At 40.8% G+C, this 17,577-nt stretch overlaps 1 protein-coding gene across 5 annotated transcripts in view; it reads left to right on the forward strand.

Moving 5' to 3' along the window:
• Nucleotides 1-17,577, forward strand: part of ABCC1 (ATP binding cassette subfamily C member 1 (ABCC1 blood group)) — a 56,061-nt gene that overhangs the window by 26,960 nt on the left and 11,524 nt on the right. For 4 of the 5 annotated variants that reach the window (XM_065684194.1, XM_065684193.1, XM_065684192.1 and 1 more), the window contains 10 exons: nt 41-244; nt 2,739-2,885; nt 3,265-3,352; nt 4,887-4,956; nt 5,854-5,980; nt 7,195-7,371; nt 8,387-8,554; nt 8,924-9,101; nt 14,664-14,748; nt 16,002-16,140. In XM_065684194.1, coding sequence (XP_065540266.1) covers nt 41-244; nt 2,739-2,885; nt 3,265-3,352; nt 4,887-4,956; nt 5,854-5,980; nt 7,195-7,371; nt 8,387-8,554; nt 8,924-9,101; nt 14,664-14,748; nt 16,002-16,140 — 1,383 coding nt within the window. Of the gene's footprint in view, nt 1-40; nt 245-2,738; nt 2,886-3,264; nt 3,353-4,886; nt 4,957-5,853; nt 5,981-7,194; nt 7,372-8,386; nt 8,555-8,923; nt 9,102-14,663; nt 14,749-14,908; nt 15,086-16,001; nt 16,141-17,577 lie in introns of those variants that run through there. The other variant, XM_065684196.1, reaches the window with a different exon arrangement.

The raw sequence follows: 17,577 nt of genomic DNA on the forward strand, positions 1-17,577 counted from the left end.
GTACTGTGCTCTGCTAATTATTTTTTTGCAATGTTTTTAGGTGGCTCAAATGAAGAGCAAAGACAACAGAATTAAGCTGATGAATGAAATTCTCAATGGGATTAAAGTTCTGAAACTTTATGCTTGGGAATTAGCCTTCAGAGACAAGGTATTAGAGATCAGACAGAAAGAACTCAAAGTCCTAAAAAAATCTGCTTACCTCGCGGCAATGGCAACCTTCACTTGGGTTTGTGCTCCTTTTCTGGTAAGTGAAAGAAATCTAAAAGTCTGCTGTCTTTTTTGGAATCATACTTTCCAAGGCAACACTTGAGCTTGTTTTTGTTTTGGATTTAATGAGTGGAAGAGTTAAAATGCCCTCTGCAACAGTGGGAAGTCGAACACTTGTGTCTCCACTTCATGAGAAGACACTACTGTTCTGTTTGAAACTTAGCAACATTCCAGTTGGAATTACTCTGGAAGTTAATGGCTGTGGTAGTTAAAAAATAAAAACCTTTTCTGCATCCCCCTCTATTTTTGGTGGTGCACTTGAGAGCATTACATGTACTGTCAGATGTAGAAGAGGTAACTCATGGGCACAGTACCCTCCAGGTGGTAGGTGGGGCTGAGAATAGAACTTCCCTTATTTCAGCATCTTTGAGAGCAGCAGGTCCTTAGGTAAGACTCCTTGATCAAGTGGGATGTTTTGCACCAGGTGTACCTCTGGCCTGGGTTATCCCAGCATCTGTTTAAGAACAGTGTGGAAAGATAAAGCCATTGCATACCCTGAGATTGCTTCAGATTCTCATATAAAAAAAGATATTCTTGGTATGTGAAGCATCCCCATTGTGTTTGTGGTTAGCTTACATTTATGCTAATAAAAGGGAGAGAAGGGTGGGATTACATCAAATGTCTGAAGATCCTATTGGAACAGTGGGCCAATGCTCTTGTCTGCAGAAGCAGATAAAAGACATGACTACATTAGGATAAAATATGTGCCATTCCAGCTGAAGCTGTTTAAATGTACTTTCCAGTCTCAGATTCCTTCCCAGCAAACATTTTTAGTGTTTACATTATCTTTTGGGCATGATGAAAGGCAGAAGAAGCAGTGCCCTGGATAGGAAACATCAGCTGCATTCTGAAGTGAATGCTTTTCTAAAAGAAGTTTGAGATAGTTTTAATATATAAATACATTATTAAATGAAGTTTCTAAATAAAACTCTGCAAGTGAACTCCTTAATAGCTGTTCTGTGGAGTCTGAGAAGACAAATTTGCCTATTGAATAGCTCTGTTTCAGTGCACATTGTGAATGTGTGGCAGTGGTCCTATGCCTTTGGGGATGTGCTGCTGGGATAGAATCAGTACAGCCCCAAGTGCAAGGTTGCTGTTTAACATCCCATTTCTTGGTTTTTTTTTCTGTTTTATGTGTTCTTCTGAACTTCTGATTAAGGAATTATTGCAGATGCCTACTTGAAAGTACTTTTGACATGCAAAACTCTTTGTTCCTCTACTCCTTCTCCTGTTTCCTGTGGCCAGGTCTCTGTAAAACATTTCTTAATAATGATGTCAGGAAACTCTTCATTCTGCAGTGCCTCCCCTACTGCTATGTGTGCTGGCAAGAGTGTATTTTTGACTAACTGCTGGTAACACAAGTGCGCAGACATGCTGCTTGTGAGGTTATTCTTTGGACCCTGTGTTTTTTTTGATCTCTGTGGGAGGGCTTTCTCCCTGGAACATAGTTGTCCAAACTAAGGACTGTACAAACAAGCTACTGTACCAGGCACATTGGAGTCAGCCGCTGTGCAAATAACAATACACGTCTTCACAGCAGTCAGTTTTTTAACAGAAATACTAATGTCTTCATGGATGCTGGGCTTAGATGAGACTGCTCCTTAGGCATTTGAGCGAATTGTTTCAAGTCTTGTGGGAGGGGGAATGCTAAATGTTAGCCTACCTTAATTTCTTGTTTTAAGTGGCAGTCTGTGGGAAAGAGTTGCTGGATCTTATGATATACTGAGGTATGGGTGCCGTTACCATGGAAGAAAACACTATGAGGGGAATAGATCTGAAAGTGAACATCTGTTTTTACTTTGTTTAGTTTTGCTATAATTTAACACATTTTTTAAAAAGTATACAGACTTTTAAAAATTATTTTTATACCTTATGCCTGATGTTAACTGTATTTCAATGTAATTTTCTTCTTCAGCATGGATCATGAGTTTTTCTGTTGTGAACTGTTGAGGTACTACTATAAGGCTTCATCTTTGTAATGTACTGGTGTTTCAAGTTTCTTGGAAAACAAACTGTCTGTTATAAAGTAAGCTGTATTTGAAAGTTTAGGTTTGTAGGAGTCTCTACAAAATATAAAATGGGGTATTTCTGACTTTGTCTATATGTGTTGCTGATCCGCTATCTGGTACCATGGGGAGTGCCTTAAAACTGAAAGAGAGCAGCGAGAAAGACTAGTGATCCTGCCTCTCCTTCTCTTTCTCCTGCAGTGTGGCCACAAATATCCTGGGGCATTTGTGGTTTCACACTTGCTGTGTGAGGGCAGTGAGCACTTGACACCTTTCCAAGAGGAGCCATCAACTTCTTTTTACAACAGTAAATTAAAATCAAATGTTTGTTTTGCAGAAAGTGTTATAAGGAACAAGGAAGTTACCACACCATTACTCTTTGATTCCAGTTGTCTGTGACTGTGTGGACTCCTGAGTTAGTGGCTTTAAAGTTACAGTAACTGTATCCATTAAACTTTCTTTCAGGTTGCTTTGTCCACGTTTGCTGTGTATGTCACAATAGACAAGAACAACATCTTGGATGCTCAGAAGGCATTTGTCTCCCTAGCCTTATTCAACATCCTCAGGTTTCCATTGAACATGCTTCCTATGGTTATCAGCAGCATAGTAGAAGTAAGACTTTACTCATTAATGGTTGTTTCTGTGCAGAAGTAGCTGCTGGGTGGACAGATTGCATTCCTGTGCTTAAAAGAATGTCCACTGGTGAAATTCAGCCACCTCAGAAAGGGAGCTTTGTATTTCCTGTGTGTTAAGTGCTGTGCAAGCAGAATTATCAATCCCAGTTACGGTGGATGGGTGTTCCTGAGATCAACCATATTTCTTGTGATTTGGGAAGTGCGAGTTTGGTCACGGTTTAAGAAACTATACAAGTGGATTCAAGGAGGGATTAGGAGTGCATAATAATGATGTAATACATATGTGGTGCAAAACAACAAGCTCTTAAATATAATGAGCAGAGTCTAAGATAGTTTTGTATCCCTTTCCCATGCAGGCCAGTGTCTCCTTGAAGCGCCTTAGGGTGTTCCTGTCTCATGAAGAGTTAGATCCAGACAGCATAATCAGGAGTCCCATCACAGCAGGTGAGTTTCTTTTCCTGTTGAAAATCAATATATGCAGGTTTTACTTGGTTTTGTGGTGTTTCTTCTGCTTTCTGTAGCATTCACTGCATTTTGATGTATTTCACTGATAAATTTTAGCTGGAAAGCAGAGAAGGGAGTTTGTAAAATGAAAAGATATAAAAAATTTCCAATGCATTCTCGGGCATTAGATGAATGATTACATTCAGACACAGTCACTTTACAAATTACCTGTTAGACTGTTTTTAGTGTAGCCATTTGAAATGTGTAGGCAGTTAACCGAATGATTAATGCTGTGCCAAACCCCAGCGTTTTGGAGACGTCGTGTAATGCTTCAGCACTTTTGAACGAGGAAAGATTAGGTCTCTGTTAGGGCAAAATGCCTCTACTTTTGGTTCTGTGTGGAGCGTTGCTCCCAGTGTCACTTCCACTGTCTCTGGTGTTGCTGGTCCAGTTACACAGAGCCATTTAGGAGACAGATAAGCATGAAGGCAGATTTATTGAAAAAAAAACTTGTGCCCTTTTCTTGCAAAACGAAATGTAAGTCAGGATTTTTTAAATGGTTTTCCTTGCATCATTTTTACAAAGATAGTGAAATCCCACTCACTGCCTCCCATGTGATTAGCTGAACTCTATCATTTGGAACTAGACGATCTTTAGGGTCCCTCCCAACCCAAATCATTCTATGATTTAAGTCACTTTGCTTTATGGTAAGCAGCTTCCTTTTGGGAATATCCCTTTCCCCTTTCTCAGCTGATAACTATTGCTCACAAATCTTTAGTGTATGGGGATTTTTTCTGTCCATAACGGGTTGCACTTATATGCTAATGTACATATTTAGCCAGGCTAAGTATTCATTGCATACTGGTTGATAGGCCAGGTTGGACGAAGCATTGGGTGAGATGGTTTAGTGTGAGGTGTCCCTGCCCATGGCAGGGGGCTGGAACTAGATGATCTTGAGGTCCTTTACAACCCTAACTATTCTATGATTCTATGAATTAGGGGTGGTATATTCTTAGTTGTTGCTGTAAAAATCTGCCGATGCCAGCACCATGCAGAATGTCACTGAACAGGATTTTTGGTTATTTTATTTGGGAATTTGAATTTTTTTTTTTTCCCCTTATCATTCTTGTATTAACTTGGCTTCCCCCATGGAACTGGCAGTTTAGCTGATGCCTCCACTGAAGCACACAAGTCAGATGGAGGCCTCTAGTTTCCTGAGCTGAATTTGCATGTTGCAGTGGAGTTGCTGGATAAAGGAGTGTGCAGATGAGTAAGTCAGGATCTTTGTGTAGCTGACATTCAGGCGCCTCCTGGTTACTGAATAAAGTGTAACTTCAGAATCTCTGCTGTCTTAATAAATTTGGTAAACGCAGAGCACAAGCTTTTGGTAAGCAGTGGGTTGTTGTTCTGCTGGAAAAGTAGCTTTATACCTCTTCCTCTGTGTGCTTAGATTATTTTCTGTGGCACATTCCACAATTTACAATTCAGCTGCTTCCAATGGTACTTTAATAAATACAAATTTTCTTTTTCTCAGGTGAAGGATGCATTGTTGTAAAGAATGCAACGTTTGGCTGGTCCAAAAATGATCCTCCTTTACTGAACAGGTAAGAATTAGTAATCTTTATTCCATTCCATAATCTTGCTGCATCATAAAGGATCTGTATTTGAATTATAAAATCTGCATGCAGAAGAGTTTGTTGCCGTAAAGGAACAGGAGAACAAATAACATCTGTTCTATGTATTATTTTTTTTAAACCAGGGGTTTCATGAACTAGAGGAATTTACGAAGTATGTTACATGTATGGAATGCATAAAGGGGACTAGCAATGGGTGTAATGGGAGGTGAGAAAGCGTAAGAGATTACAAATCTTGGTGTGCGCTGCAGATGGGATGAGCTCCATCTAGAGGAAGCAGCCAGATTAGCTCCTGGTGATTATCCCTAGTCTGTCCTGGTTGTGCCGTGTCTTCAGTCTTCATTTTAAGACCCCATTCTCGCTGAGCTGTAGCCATTCGTAGTACCCGTGCTGGAAGAAACCAGTGTACGACCTTGCACGTGGTATGACTAATAAAGTAACTGGGGTGATGCAGCTACAAACTGTGGCTTCCCTGTGCCCTGTCCCCTTCTTTAATTTTGGCTGCTCTTTATTGGGCCTTAAATATTCTTTGGTACAAGAATACTCTTTGGGAAGCATCTGTTGGTATTTACATTTGTGTTCACAGCATTTGAGAGAAATACTGGACAGGTGGTGTTCAGTGTTGTTTTTTCTATGCCCCCCCTCTCCCCCCCATTACTTATTAAGGTGCCATGTCCTAAGAAGAGGACCCCTTGGTGCTTTCTGAATGAGAGGTTTATGCTTTCATACAGTTAGAGTTTCTATGCTGTGCCAGCATTTGCACTGGATGTTCACATTGCTCCTGGGTTTATACGGTCTGTTCAATGAACTGTTTAACTACTGGGATGTGCAAGTAAACAAGGCTGAATTATGTGCACTTTATTTCAGCATTAATTTCACCGTTCCTGAAGGCTCCTTGGTAGCTGTTGTTGGTCAAGTTGGCTGTGGAAAGTCTTCACTGCTGTCTGCATTACTGGGGGAGATGGACAAAAAGGAAGGCTACGTGGTTGTCAAGGTATGATGTGTCTGAAGAACTGTTCAGCTATTTGTGGGTATAGCCAGAGGGATTCTAGATTTCCAAGTGATCTGGAGAGGGGAAGAGACAGCCTTTCAAATTAATATGGTTTTAGCCTGCTTTGCTGGCAATCCATGTATATGCCTTAGTCTGCACTCTGTGTGATTGCCTGTTAAGCCTCGACCCAGCAACTTCTAAATATGTTGATTTCAGATTTAGCCAAATAGACAGAACTTCTGAAGGAGATCTCAAAGATAAGTATTCTGGTCTGGTGAGTCTTGTTGGCAGACAGGTATGAGGTGGAGAGACCATATTATGTATACTCCAGACTAAGGAGGAACAGTATTGGTTCATACCTTCTTAGACACCCGAGAATTACGTGGAGAGAGGATAATACCCAGTTACCCAAACATGGGAAAAGCTGCTGTTGTAATTTATACTTTCTTAGACATCGGAGTTGCACAGAGCTCATGGATGAAAAATGATCTGTAAGTAAATAAGTAAAAAATCCTAGGTTTAGATTTTGCTGCTGCTGTAATATATGGAAAGGGAATTATTTTTGGAACAAAACAAGTATGTTGCATTTAATAGAATGCACATATGCTCACCTCCAAAATTCTTCTGGGAAAATAAAAGCAGGTGAGATCTGAATCACAGATTATTTCTTCAGGAAGAGAAGGCAGAACTAATACTCAAAACAAAATACATTGCAGTACCTCAGTCTCCTCCTTTAAAGTGACTTATATGAAAACTACTTCCCCTTTGCAGAAATCTCGTGGCAGGGATGCATTTCCTAAACACTTGCATTCCAGATTAACTTGTTTTATGCAGAACATAATTTGTAACTTTATGAAAGAACTAATGACTATTCACACTCAGTAACTGTGCAGACATTCTCTAAACAAATGTTTCCTTCAAGTTTACATTAGAGAATCATATTTGTTTGAAGTTCTTTTTACTCACATACCTTCTATGTTTTTTACTTTCTACAGTTTTCTACCAACATACTTTGCTACATTCATTTATATAGAGCTTTATAAAAACAACATTTCGGAGGAGGGGGTAGCACAGCAACTACTTGGTGAAGTTTTGAGATGACCGTAGGCAGTTCATGGGGTGGTTAGCACTGCCTGCCTCACAAAGCCCTCCTGCAGACTTTGTGTTCAGACTTTTAGTCTAAGGTACTAAATAAGGAGCTGTTATTTTTCTTGCAGGGCTCAGTAGCCTACGTTCCTCAGCAAGCCTGGGTCCAAAATGCAACTCTGCAAGATAACATTATCTTTGGAAGGGAGATGAATGAGAGCAGGTACAAGCGTGTGATTGAGGCCTGTGCACTGCTGCCTGATATAGAGATTCTTCCTGCAGGAGACAAAACAGAAATAGGAGAAAAGGTATTTAAAAACCCACTCTACCATATCAGTGCTGTTGCTTGCACTTATGGCTGTATGACTTCTATTCTACTTTATCTTAAAGTTGTAATGAATTTAAAACATTCACATTCAAAATCATTAGAAAAAGAGGCAAATTTGAGTAGTATTTTTTCCTTGTCTTTAAGCCACAAAGGGAAGGAAACCTCCCCAGCCCCCTAATTGCAAATGCAAAAGCATCTTGCAGTGGCAGTTTTTTATCTCTTAAGTTGCCATGGTCATAGAGCAGAAAAACGTATGGAAAAAAGGAAGAGGAGAATCTTCTGAATGCTGCAGCTTCACTTAAAACAAACACCTCCACCCTCCCAGAGTTACAAAACAAATCCCAAAACCAACTACCACACAAAACTGGCGCTTAGTTGCAAAAGTGTGTCTTGTGGGATTTAGAAATTTGCATGGATGGTTGTAGTGCTCTGCTCTGGAAACAGGACTGGGCATCCCCTAACCATGTAGCTAGTAGGGTACATGCATATAACCTGCTTGGCATTCTGCAGAAGACAGGGGTATGTGCTTTGCCTGCTGACTAGTTATAGGAGGGGTATAGCTGCCAACTGACAGCCCCAGATTCAGTGAAGGGTGCAGCTTTATCTTCCTTATTGGTCAGCAGGCCAACCAAATTGTAGAGTGTGAACAGAGTTTGTTAAATCAGAGGCAGCACTGCAGAAATACAGCTAAGAAGTGGCCTCTGAACATACAGCGTAGGTAGGTTGGTGTGGGTTAATTGCTTTATAAGACTAACAAACACTTGACTAGCCACTTACTGACAGCGAGAACCTAATAGATGTGCTTCTTTCCAAGAGGATTTTAACTGTGATTGCTCATGCTGTTGTGGTAGTGAAATTATTTGTGATGGAGATCTGCTTCATACAATGCCGAAATTTTGCTAATTTGCATAAAGCACCTTTGACTTTATGTACAAACTGGCAAGACATCTCTTTCTAGCTGTAAATAGAGGGATCCTGTTTTCTTGTTTCCCCAGGGTGTGAATATGTCTGGAGGACAGAAGCAGCGAGTCAGTCTTGCTCGGGCAGTTTACTGTAATGCGGATGTTTGTTTATTTGATGATCCTTTATCGGCTGTTGACGCTCATGTTGGGAAACATATTTTTGAAAATGTTATTGGACCAAAGGGAATCCTGAAAAATAAAGTATGTCATAATGAGCTACTTGTCTCTAGAGAATGATTTGAGTTTAAAAGATTCCAAGTTTGTCAAGTTGCATATTCAGACTTGTTTCAGACATCTGAAAAATGAAAGCATCCTTCTGAGATTTTTAGAGGACTGTTATAGAACACTTGAGTTTTTATAATTAAACGTGCTCTGGTTTCTGTAATTCACATTTTTCTGATGGAAAAATCAAGACAAGGACAGTATTTTTTTTCTTTAAAATGCTAAATGCCTGTCCGCAGTTCTTATTATATCATACCCAGAATTCAAGCAGCATGAGCAGTAGTTCAACCGTTGTATTTAACTAATCTCAGATGTTAGAAAAAACTTTGTTTTTCTTTTGCTATTTAGACCCGGGTTTTGGTAACCCATGCGATCAATTATCTGCCTCAAATGGATACAATTCTGGTAATGTCTGATGGAGAAATCTCTGAGATGGGCTCCTATCAGGAGCTGCTGAAGCAAGATGGGGCTTTTGCTGAGTTTCTTCGTACATATGCTAATACTGAACAAAGCATGGAGAACAGTGGTAAGCTTACAAGTAAATTATCTTGGGATAAGCAGATGTGTGGCATGTTAAGGGAGTCATGTTAATGGAAAAATAGTAGCAGTGGAAGTAATGTTAAAAGAAATTACTATTTCTTGTGATATACCTATACGTAAAGGTGTTTATTTCTTGAGGGCATTGAAAACTGAGATTAAATGCACATTCTTTCTTAAAAGTTAGCAAACTGTGAAGTAGATCTATAGTAAAATTCTTTTCACTTGAAGCATGATTCAGGTACTTGTGAGATCAAGTAAAGGCCAGCAGGGGTTTATATACCCTTCCTGTGCTTATTAGGATATGTCTTCTTTATGCAGATAGTTCATTTGGGGATGGGGAGGAGGAAGCAGCAGCTCATTTTTCTAGCAAATACTCTTCACTTTTGCTTCTACTTTACAAATCAGCTGTAGAGCTGCACTGATACAGGAATGTACTTTAGATATTTTACCTGTAGATGGTCATAGTATAGGATTTTAATAATGGAACTTAGTCTCTTGCCTCCATCCTGTTTTCTTCAGTGGTTTGCTTGTGGTGATTTCCTGATACTCCCTCATATGCTCATGCTGAAAAGTGTAAGGGGTGCTTGCACTGTGCTAACTGGCTAAGTTGTTGCCGTGCGCTTGAGGCTGCTTTGTTAGCAAGTGCCTGTTGTTGAGCAATGGAGAGCAGGCTCTCCAGAACAAGAAAGGGATTGAGATCACTAAATATTATTGAAAATCACAGGTTCTTGGGTAAACACAGGGTAGTCTCTGATGGGAGTCAGCCTGAGCTAGCTGGTAAGTTTCTGTACACCCAGTTTGAAAGGGAGGCTTCCTTGTATCTGAAGCCTTAAGACAGAGCAAAATAGAAAACTCTAGACTGGTGCTTTCTGAAATACATTCTGCTTCTTCAAGGGTGGTAAAGCCTCTGCTTCTACCCAGCCTCTGAGGTTTGGCTGAAAGTCTGCTCCCCATTGCCTCCCAGGCCTTCTGTCCCATTGGAATTCTTGAGGGTTACTTGCTGTCAGTGTGCTGTACTGCTTCCTTTCCCATCCTCAGCTTTACAGGGTTTCTTCTGAGTGTGGAAAAATGCCCCACTCAAATGCTGCCCCCATGTGAGTCTGCAGGATGGCTCAGAGGGAATGTGTGAGCTCCCCCTTCTTCTCGAGCATCCTACTTGACATACAAGGCAGTGACAAGGGTGGCAGCAGTAGCTGCATGCAATGTGCAGTGCTGCTGCTTTCAGCTGTGGGTACATGAAATGGATGTCCTACTGCATCTGTGGCATGTAATCTTCTCCACAGTAACTGGAACTACTTGTAAGATAACCTACCAGGTTGCATAGCAAGCATCCAAGTTAATTTTGCTTTTAGTGGTTGTTCCATTCTCTGGCATTTAGTGTGGCAGATTTGCTGATGCCAGTACTACTCCTGTGTGTACAGATTGGTCTGGAGTCATGCATGTGCCCTTGACTCCTGTGAGTGTGTGTCTTTTTTGGTGTCATCCCGTGTCCCTATCTGGATGTGTTCTGTGTTCCTCTTCTCCCCCGGAGCTGTTCCTGCAATACCTCTTGGTCTAGAAGTAGCAAATAGTTACTTTAAGATCACCGTTCTTATGACTGTTTTCCCTTGTCTCCCATACAAGCTAATGCAGCAGATTTCGTTTTTGGTTTAACGTATGGGGGCGGGGTGGGGGGGTTAGGGTTTTGCTGTTTTTTTTTTTTTTTCCATATGCTTTTAGCATTAACTTTGGTTTGTCCTTTGAAAGCCTAGAGCTATATTTAGTGTTTTTGGGGGTTAGGAGTGGCTCCAGAGAATTGAAACTGCATCTCAAGGTTGAAATATTTTTTAACTGTCTGGTTCATCTTTAGTCTTGACTGCAGTGCCTGATAGAGACGTACAGCACAATTGGTAACTCAGAATCTTATTTGCATTGTGTGGGCTGTGCTTCAGGTGTTTGGCTCCTCAGTATTTTACTCCATGACTTTGCACTCAAAAGAAGAGCTGAAAGACCTCTTAATGGCAATTCAGTTCATTTTGTTTTTTCATTTTATATGAGAAATGTCAGGCTCCCTCTGTTTTGGCTTGGAGGGAAAGTGGGGTAAAAGTACTGTGAGAACTGCTAAGGCAGTTCTGTACAGTTTAGTTGTACTCTACAGTTTAGTTCAAGAATCAACGTATCTTGAACTGTCTTGATGTGTCACTCGTAACTATCGGATCTGAAGTTCTTTGGCTTTTTTTCTTAGATTTTGTGGACTTAACTCCCTAAATGCCAGCTCTTGTCCCATACAAAGTAGAAATGTGCTGTCTGGAAAAGGTAGTATGGTACATGAGTAAGATTGGTAGGGCCTTGTTTGGCCTCTATAAATTGTTTCCCAACTGCAGCGTAGAGGAGAAAGAAAAATAATTGATTTATTTTCAAGTGCTGAATTTAAAAGGAAGACAGCTTCCTAGCTTTATATTGTACACTAGGTACTAGTGTGTCTTTTGTTATTCTGTGTTATGAGCTGCAATTTCATATCTGTAAGGAAAAGTATTGTGCCCTCATGATCAACACTGTCTCCCAGTATAGCCTGTCATGCCTCTCTTTTGTGGCTGTGCTTCTTTCTAACAGCATGAGGCTGAAATAAGCTTAATAGCAGTGTTGGATAGTTAAGATAGGGATGGGTGGGTGCTTCTTTCCTTTCTGACTCCTTGGAAGGCAAGAGTTAGGGATGTGCTGGCTCTTTTCCAGATGTTGTGATAATTCAGGAAACACACTGTCTGTGTTAGGAAATGATCTGACTTTCTCTTAAATTCTTTTTACTTCTAGCAAAACTCGACTCTTTCCTTTCTCTCTCGTAAAGTAAAAGCAATCTGCAGCCTCTGCACCAAATGGTAGAAGCAAATATTCACTTAGGGTGACGGCTGTTAGGGTATCAAGACACTTGGAAGAGTGAAGTATCTCACTATTTTATGCTAAACTGTGTATGCAGGGTGATGACTGGGGGCTACAGAGTAGATAGGATTAAGTAAACCTGTACTACTACAGCTGTCCTCTCAGAATAGCAGAGCTGTGGGAGGAGATATGCAGCCATGTGGACAAAAGTTGCCCTGCTGATAGGTATATTGCATGATGCTTTGCATCTTCAGTGTTAAGGTCAGGGACTTGAATGAAGTCTCTTCCTCACTGCTGGGGAAGATGTGTATGCTAGTTCTCTGTGCACAGTGGCGTTTTTCTGTCACTGTGTACCGGGAACACAGTGTTTTCTGATTGTTAATACGAGGCCACTTTTTTTTTGATTCTTTCTTCATTAGTGCATATACTGAAAGAAGAGCAGTTTCTTGATCATTCACTGGGGGCTATCCAATTTGGATTTTTCTTTTTCCTCAAGGTTGTCTTTTTTTGGCTGTATTTAAGGCTTGGGATTAAAAAGAAGTCCATTTCAGCAAATTTGATCCTGCCTTTGGCATTTGTGGCTTTGTGGTTTAGGTTGTGCTATTTGGGTGTGTTTGTGTTTGTAAAGATTGAAAATGGCTGAGTGTGTTCTGGGAAAAGTTAATTACATATACTTTTAGATTCAGATCCTTCACTAGAAGGAGCAATTCAACCTCTGGAAACAGGTAACCACTTTTTTGCCGTGTGACTTTATGTTAGTGCTTGCATTGGAGTAATATGAGTAGCTACAGTTCATTTGCAAGTGATTGAGTTACTAGAAGAATTTTGTCTGCGCAGTAGAAGGTAACTGCTTGGTTTGCATGGTATGAGTTTGTGTGATGCTACAACAGTTGGTTTGTCAGCTTGTAATTCCATCTGAAGGAATTCTTTATCTCAAACACTTCCATGAGGAAGTTTTAGGTAAACGTTAAAAATGCATGCTGGACTTCAGACTGTAGTGAGCGTACCCGGAGAGGCATCATTCAGGAATGAGCCCCAAACGCCTTTTTTTCTTCTCATGTGTTTTCTGTACTTTGCAGCTGTTCCCTTTTCTAGAATTTCTGGACACATATTTCAGCAGCCCTCATTTAGTGAGCTTGTTCCCTATGTGTACGTGCCAGATTTACTGTGGCAGTTTTCATTTTCGAGAGTTAAATGCAGTAGAAGCAGGATATCTTTGTAGCCTACAACATGAAATCAAATTTAAGAGCTGTTAGGGGAGGATGGTTTATTTGTGGGATTGATTTCTTTGTGTGGGTTTAGAACTTCAGGGATTCTCTCAAGCAATATGAGGCTGGTATGTTTGCTGTTTTTTAGAAGGGAGCCTTTAAAAATAAATGCAGTCCAGTGCTTAAAATAACCAGTAGTCCCATACTGGCTTCCTCTTATCCATGTAAATAGGAACTGAGTCATTCAACTTCTCACTACTTAAGATTTTTTGCCTTTTTTCTGCTTCTAGATCACACTCGAGTTTTAACTTTGGGTGTTTAGAGTGATGAACCAGTATTCAGTTTGCAGACACAGGAGGGAACAGCTTTATGTCCAAGCAGTCCATACTTAATGTACTGATGAACTGGTTTATATATATATATATATATATATATATATATATATATATATATATATATAAACTGGTTTATGTATATATATATGTACTGGTTTATATATATAACTGGTTTTTATATATATATATGTACTGGTTTATATATATATATATGTACTGGTTTATATATATATATGTGTACTGGTTTATATATATATAATATATATATATAAATATATATAAGCTTTAGTATAAAAACATGAAAACTTCAGACTCCAGACCGACACAAATGTTCTTGCGTATCTTCTGAATAGATGCAGGTGGGGTTTTCTGTTTGCATGAATTATGCACAGACCCTTTAAAATGTAAAATTCTTTTTGCTGCAAATTCTGAATTAACTTCATACCTGAAAATAGAGTTCTGTTCACCTGACAGCTTATTCTTTAGGAGTCAGTCATTTGTCTTGTATTGGGAAAATTGTAACATAAGTTGAACATTGAAGTTTTACTCCTGGCACTATATTACAATGAATTAAGTTGATCAGAGAAAGCTGAATGTTTCAAGCTGACTGGCTCTGTGAAATGTTTTAGAGAATTGTCTCATGTGTGCTGCATCTTGTTACAAGTGGGATGGTGTGGGATAACAAGACTAAAATTAATAGCACATGCCCGCTGTTATTACAGCTTTCTCACTTACTAGAACATCTTCTCATTGAGCTCTAAGATGAAAATAATTTATAGTTAACTGTGTAAAAGATGTGGTTTGAAGAGGAATGGTTAGAGTGGGTGTTTACATCAGCCCCTTTCCCCTGAATGAATCATAATGTGACTTGGTATTGTATGCTTTAACATAAGTTCTCACAATTACATTACTTTATTATTACTGACCTACATTTGGTAGAAAAATAAATGTTCCCTAACAGCAACTAATGGTGTTGGAGATGGAGCTAAACTGATTTGTTCACCTGGTCAGTTATCTGTTAGTATCTGTAAATATTTGTGTTCCCTGGTTTGTTGGCACATTGAGACTGCACCTGGCATTTAGGATTGAAATGAAACCTTTGTATTTCACTCTCTCACTGTTTTCTTGTTTGCATTTTCACCCCTCCAGATACAAACAGTCCATCTGGAAAGGAAGGAAAGCCTGTAGAAAATGGAATGCTTGTGAATGAGGCCTCTGGAAAGTTGATGCATAGGTACGTAGTCTGTCTGTCTGTTTCTCTTCCCCCATCCCTTTTACATCCTGTTACTCAGCTGTGGATAAACAGTTAATTTGGTGTTTATGGTATCTGTTAGAGAAAAATGCATCATGCTAGATCCAGCAGCCTGAGAGAGTCAAGGCTGGTGCTGCTCCATGGCTCCAGGTCCAACAGGAGGAAGGATAAGATGTACTCCAATCAGACGTGCACATGGAGTATACTATACACATGGCCAGCAACACAGATCATGAACACTTAAGAGCACCCCACAAATACAGCACCAAATGATCTCATCCTGTTCCCATCTCTGGCTGAGCAGGATGGAGATTCACTGGTGAGAATGTATTATATATGTACACGTTAGATCTCTTCATTAGATGGGCTTAGATGCTCAGTCTGCCCAGTAACTGCCCCTAGATCCCAGTCTTCCCTGTTGCTCATACCTGGGTATATGAACTTCTGAGGCTGGAGCCACGCTCCGTTTGCTGGTACAGATTATTGTGCATTTGTGTCTGCACACACAGAACTCTCATGCTGTTCTTTCCATGTGAAGAAACTATTGCATTATAACAAACTGTGGGTTTGGCTTGCATAAAAGAGAGAGTATCGCATTGGCTAGTCCAGCTTTCGTATGCTTTCTTGAGGCATCTGCATTTGACTGCCGTCAGATGGGATCAAGTGCCAACTGGACCTTTAGTCTGACCTAATACAGCTGCTGTTATGCTCGAGAGAGGCTAAAGGCAATCACTATAATTATACCTTCCTGAAATCATCTCACAGTTCATGCCTTAATGGTGCTCTAGAGATCCAGTATTTCTGGAAGCTAATGAGTGCCTGGGAGTAAAATTGCCCATGGTGATGCCAGTGTGGGTACCATTTTTTGCACTTCAGCATCTGCAGTGTATATATGATTATAGGCTTTGTAAAGGCTGATGTTAATGGCCACCAGGCATTTCTCTTTCTGAAGTTTGATTACACAACCAAGACTTCTTTGACTGAGTAGCAAGTTACTCATATCTGAAGGTGGGTACTTGGGAGCTGAATGCTGTCAGGGAGGATTTAGGAGTGCACTTTGAGGGGAGGAGGGAGGCATTAGTAACCACTGGCCTGATGAGGGCTGCTCTGGAGATTGGTTATGACCATTGTAATGTATGACAGTTGGAGCCATGGACTGTTCAAATATATTTATGAAGTAAACAAATACCTGGCCTGCATTATGCCAAGACTGAAAAATACATGTCTTCAAACAGGCAACTCAGTAACTCTTCAACATACAGCCAGGACACTGGGAAGTCACAACACCACAGCAGCACAGCAGAGCTGCAGAAGCCACAGGCTGAAAAGAATTCCTGGAAACTGACAGAGGCTGACACAGCGAAGACGGGGAGGGTAAGGTCTCCTGCTCCCACTTTCTGCACCCTTTTTCAGTTTCAGAAAAATCCACAGGGTTCAGGAGGAAACACCTTCTGAAGCCCACGTAACTGGCATGAGAAAGGGCTGAGTGGATCCTTGGGCTTGCTGCCTGTTGTGTAGTACTTCATAAAAGTGTTGCTGTGCCCTCTGCTCCCAAAGCTGAGCCCCAGGTTTGCTTGCAGAAAGAGTGCTGACACCAACTCTTTTGTTTAAGATGGTGGCCCTGACCACATCAAAGTTTAAAAGGAGGACTGAAAATCTTGCAACTATTTCTTGGAGAGAGGCTGTGACAAATCAGGTGACCTAATGAAATGTGCTCTTCAGCGTAAGGAGCTGGAATTGAATCAGATGAATTTAAGCCAAGTTTCCACTGTAGACACAAGTATCTAATCCCAGGATACCCAGGGCTCTCTGAGAAACCTAAGAATGAGTTTCCTGGGAAAATGGCAGTTACACCTCCTAGCAATGTTGCTTGAATCCTCTGGTTAAAGATAGATCATAGGATACAAGCCATGTGGGCAAGGGTCTAATTAAAGGCCATATAAGCTTGTGGTAAAATGAGAGAGCCAAAACCTGGAACTCCTTAGTGAAGTTTCTGGCTCTGCCGCTGATGCCCTGTGTTATTTCAGGCAGCACTCTCCGTACTCCTTCCTTTCCCTTGGAAGACAAGGGAAAGATGAGGTGTGCCTGCCCTGAAGGGATGTTGGTTTTGGCACATCTCCATAGAATGCTTTGTATCTTGTGTTCCTGTCATGGTTTAAGCCCAGCTGGTAACTCAGAACCATGTAGCTGCTTGCTCACTACCCCTGTTCTTTCTCCCCCTGCTCTGGGAGGGATGGGGGGGAGAATTGAAAGAATGTAGCTGCCACGGGTTGAGATAAGAACAGCCCAGTAGCTAAGGTATAACACAAATCACTACTGCTACCACGAATGATAATAATGATAAGAGAAAATAACAAGGGAAGAGAATACAAATGCTCACCACCTGCCAACCGATACCCAGCCCACCCCAAGCAGCAATCTGGGCCTTCCAGGTAACTCCTCCAGTTTATATACTGGGCATGACGTGCTGTGGTATGGAATACCTCTGGCTAGTTTGGGTCAGGTGTCCTGTCTCTGCTTCCTCCTGGCTTCCCCTCCTCCCTGGTAGAGCATGAGACTCAGAAAGTCCCTGGTCAGACTAAACATTACTGAGCAGCAACTAAAAACATCGGTGTTATCAGCATTGTTCCCATGCTGCAAGTCAAAACCACAGCACTGCACCAGCCACTAAGAAGGAGAAAAATGACTGCTACTGCTGAACCCAGAACCATTCCCAAGCAGTGGCTCTCTAGAGTGCAACTGTTGTGTTTTTATGGCCTGATGCAGGGATACTTACTTTAAATAGGTGTTGAAGAAGGGGGAATTGCTGAT

The sequence above is a fragment of the Lathamus discolor genome, chromosome 6, assembly GCF_037157495.1.
Source record: "Lathamus discolor isolate bLatDis1 chromosome 6, bLatDis1.hap1, whole genome shotgun sequence".
Classification (NCBI taxonomy): Eukaryota; Metazoa; Chordata; class Aves; order Psittaciformes; family Psittacidae; genus Lathamus; species Lathamus discolor.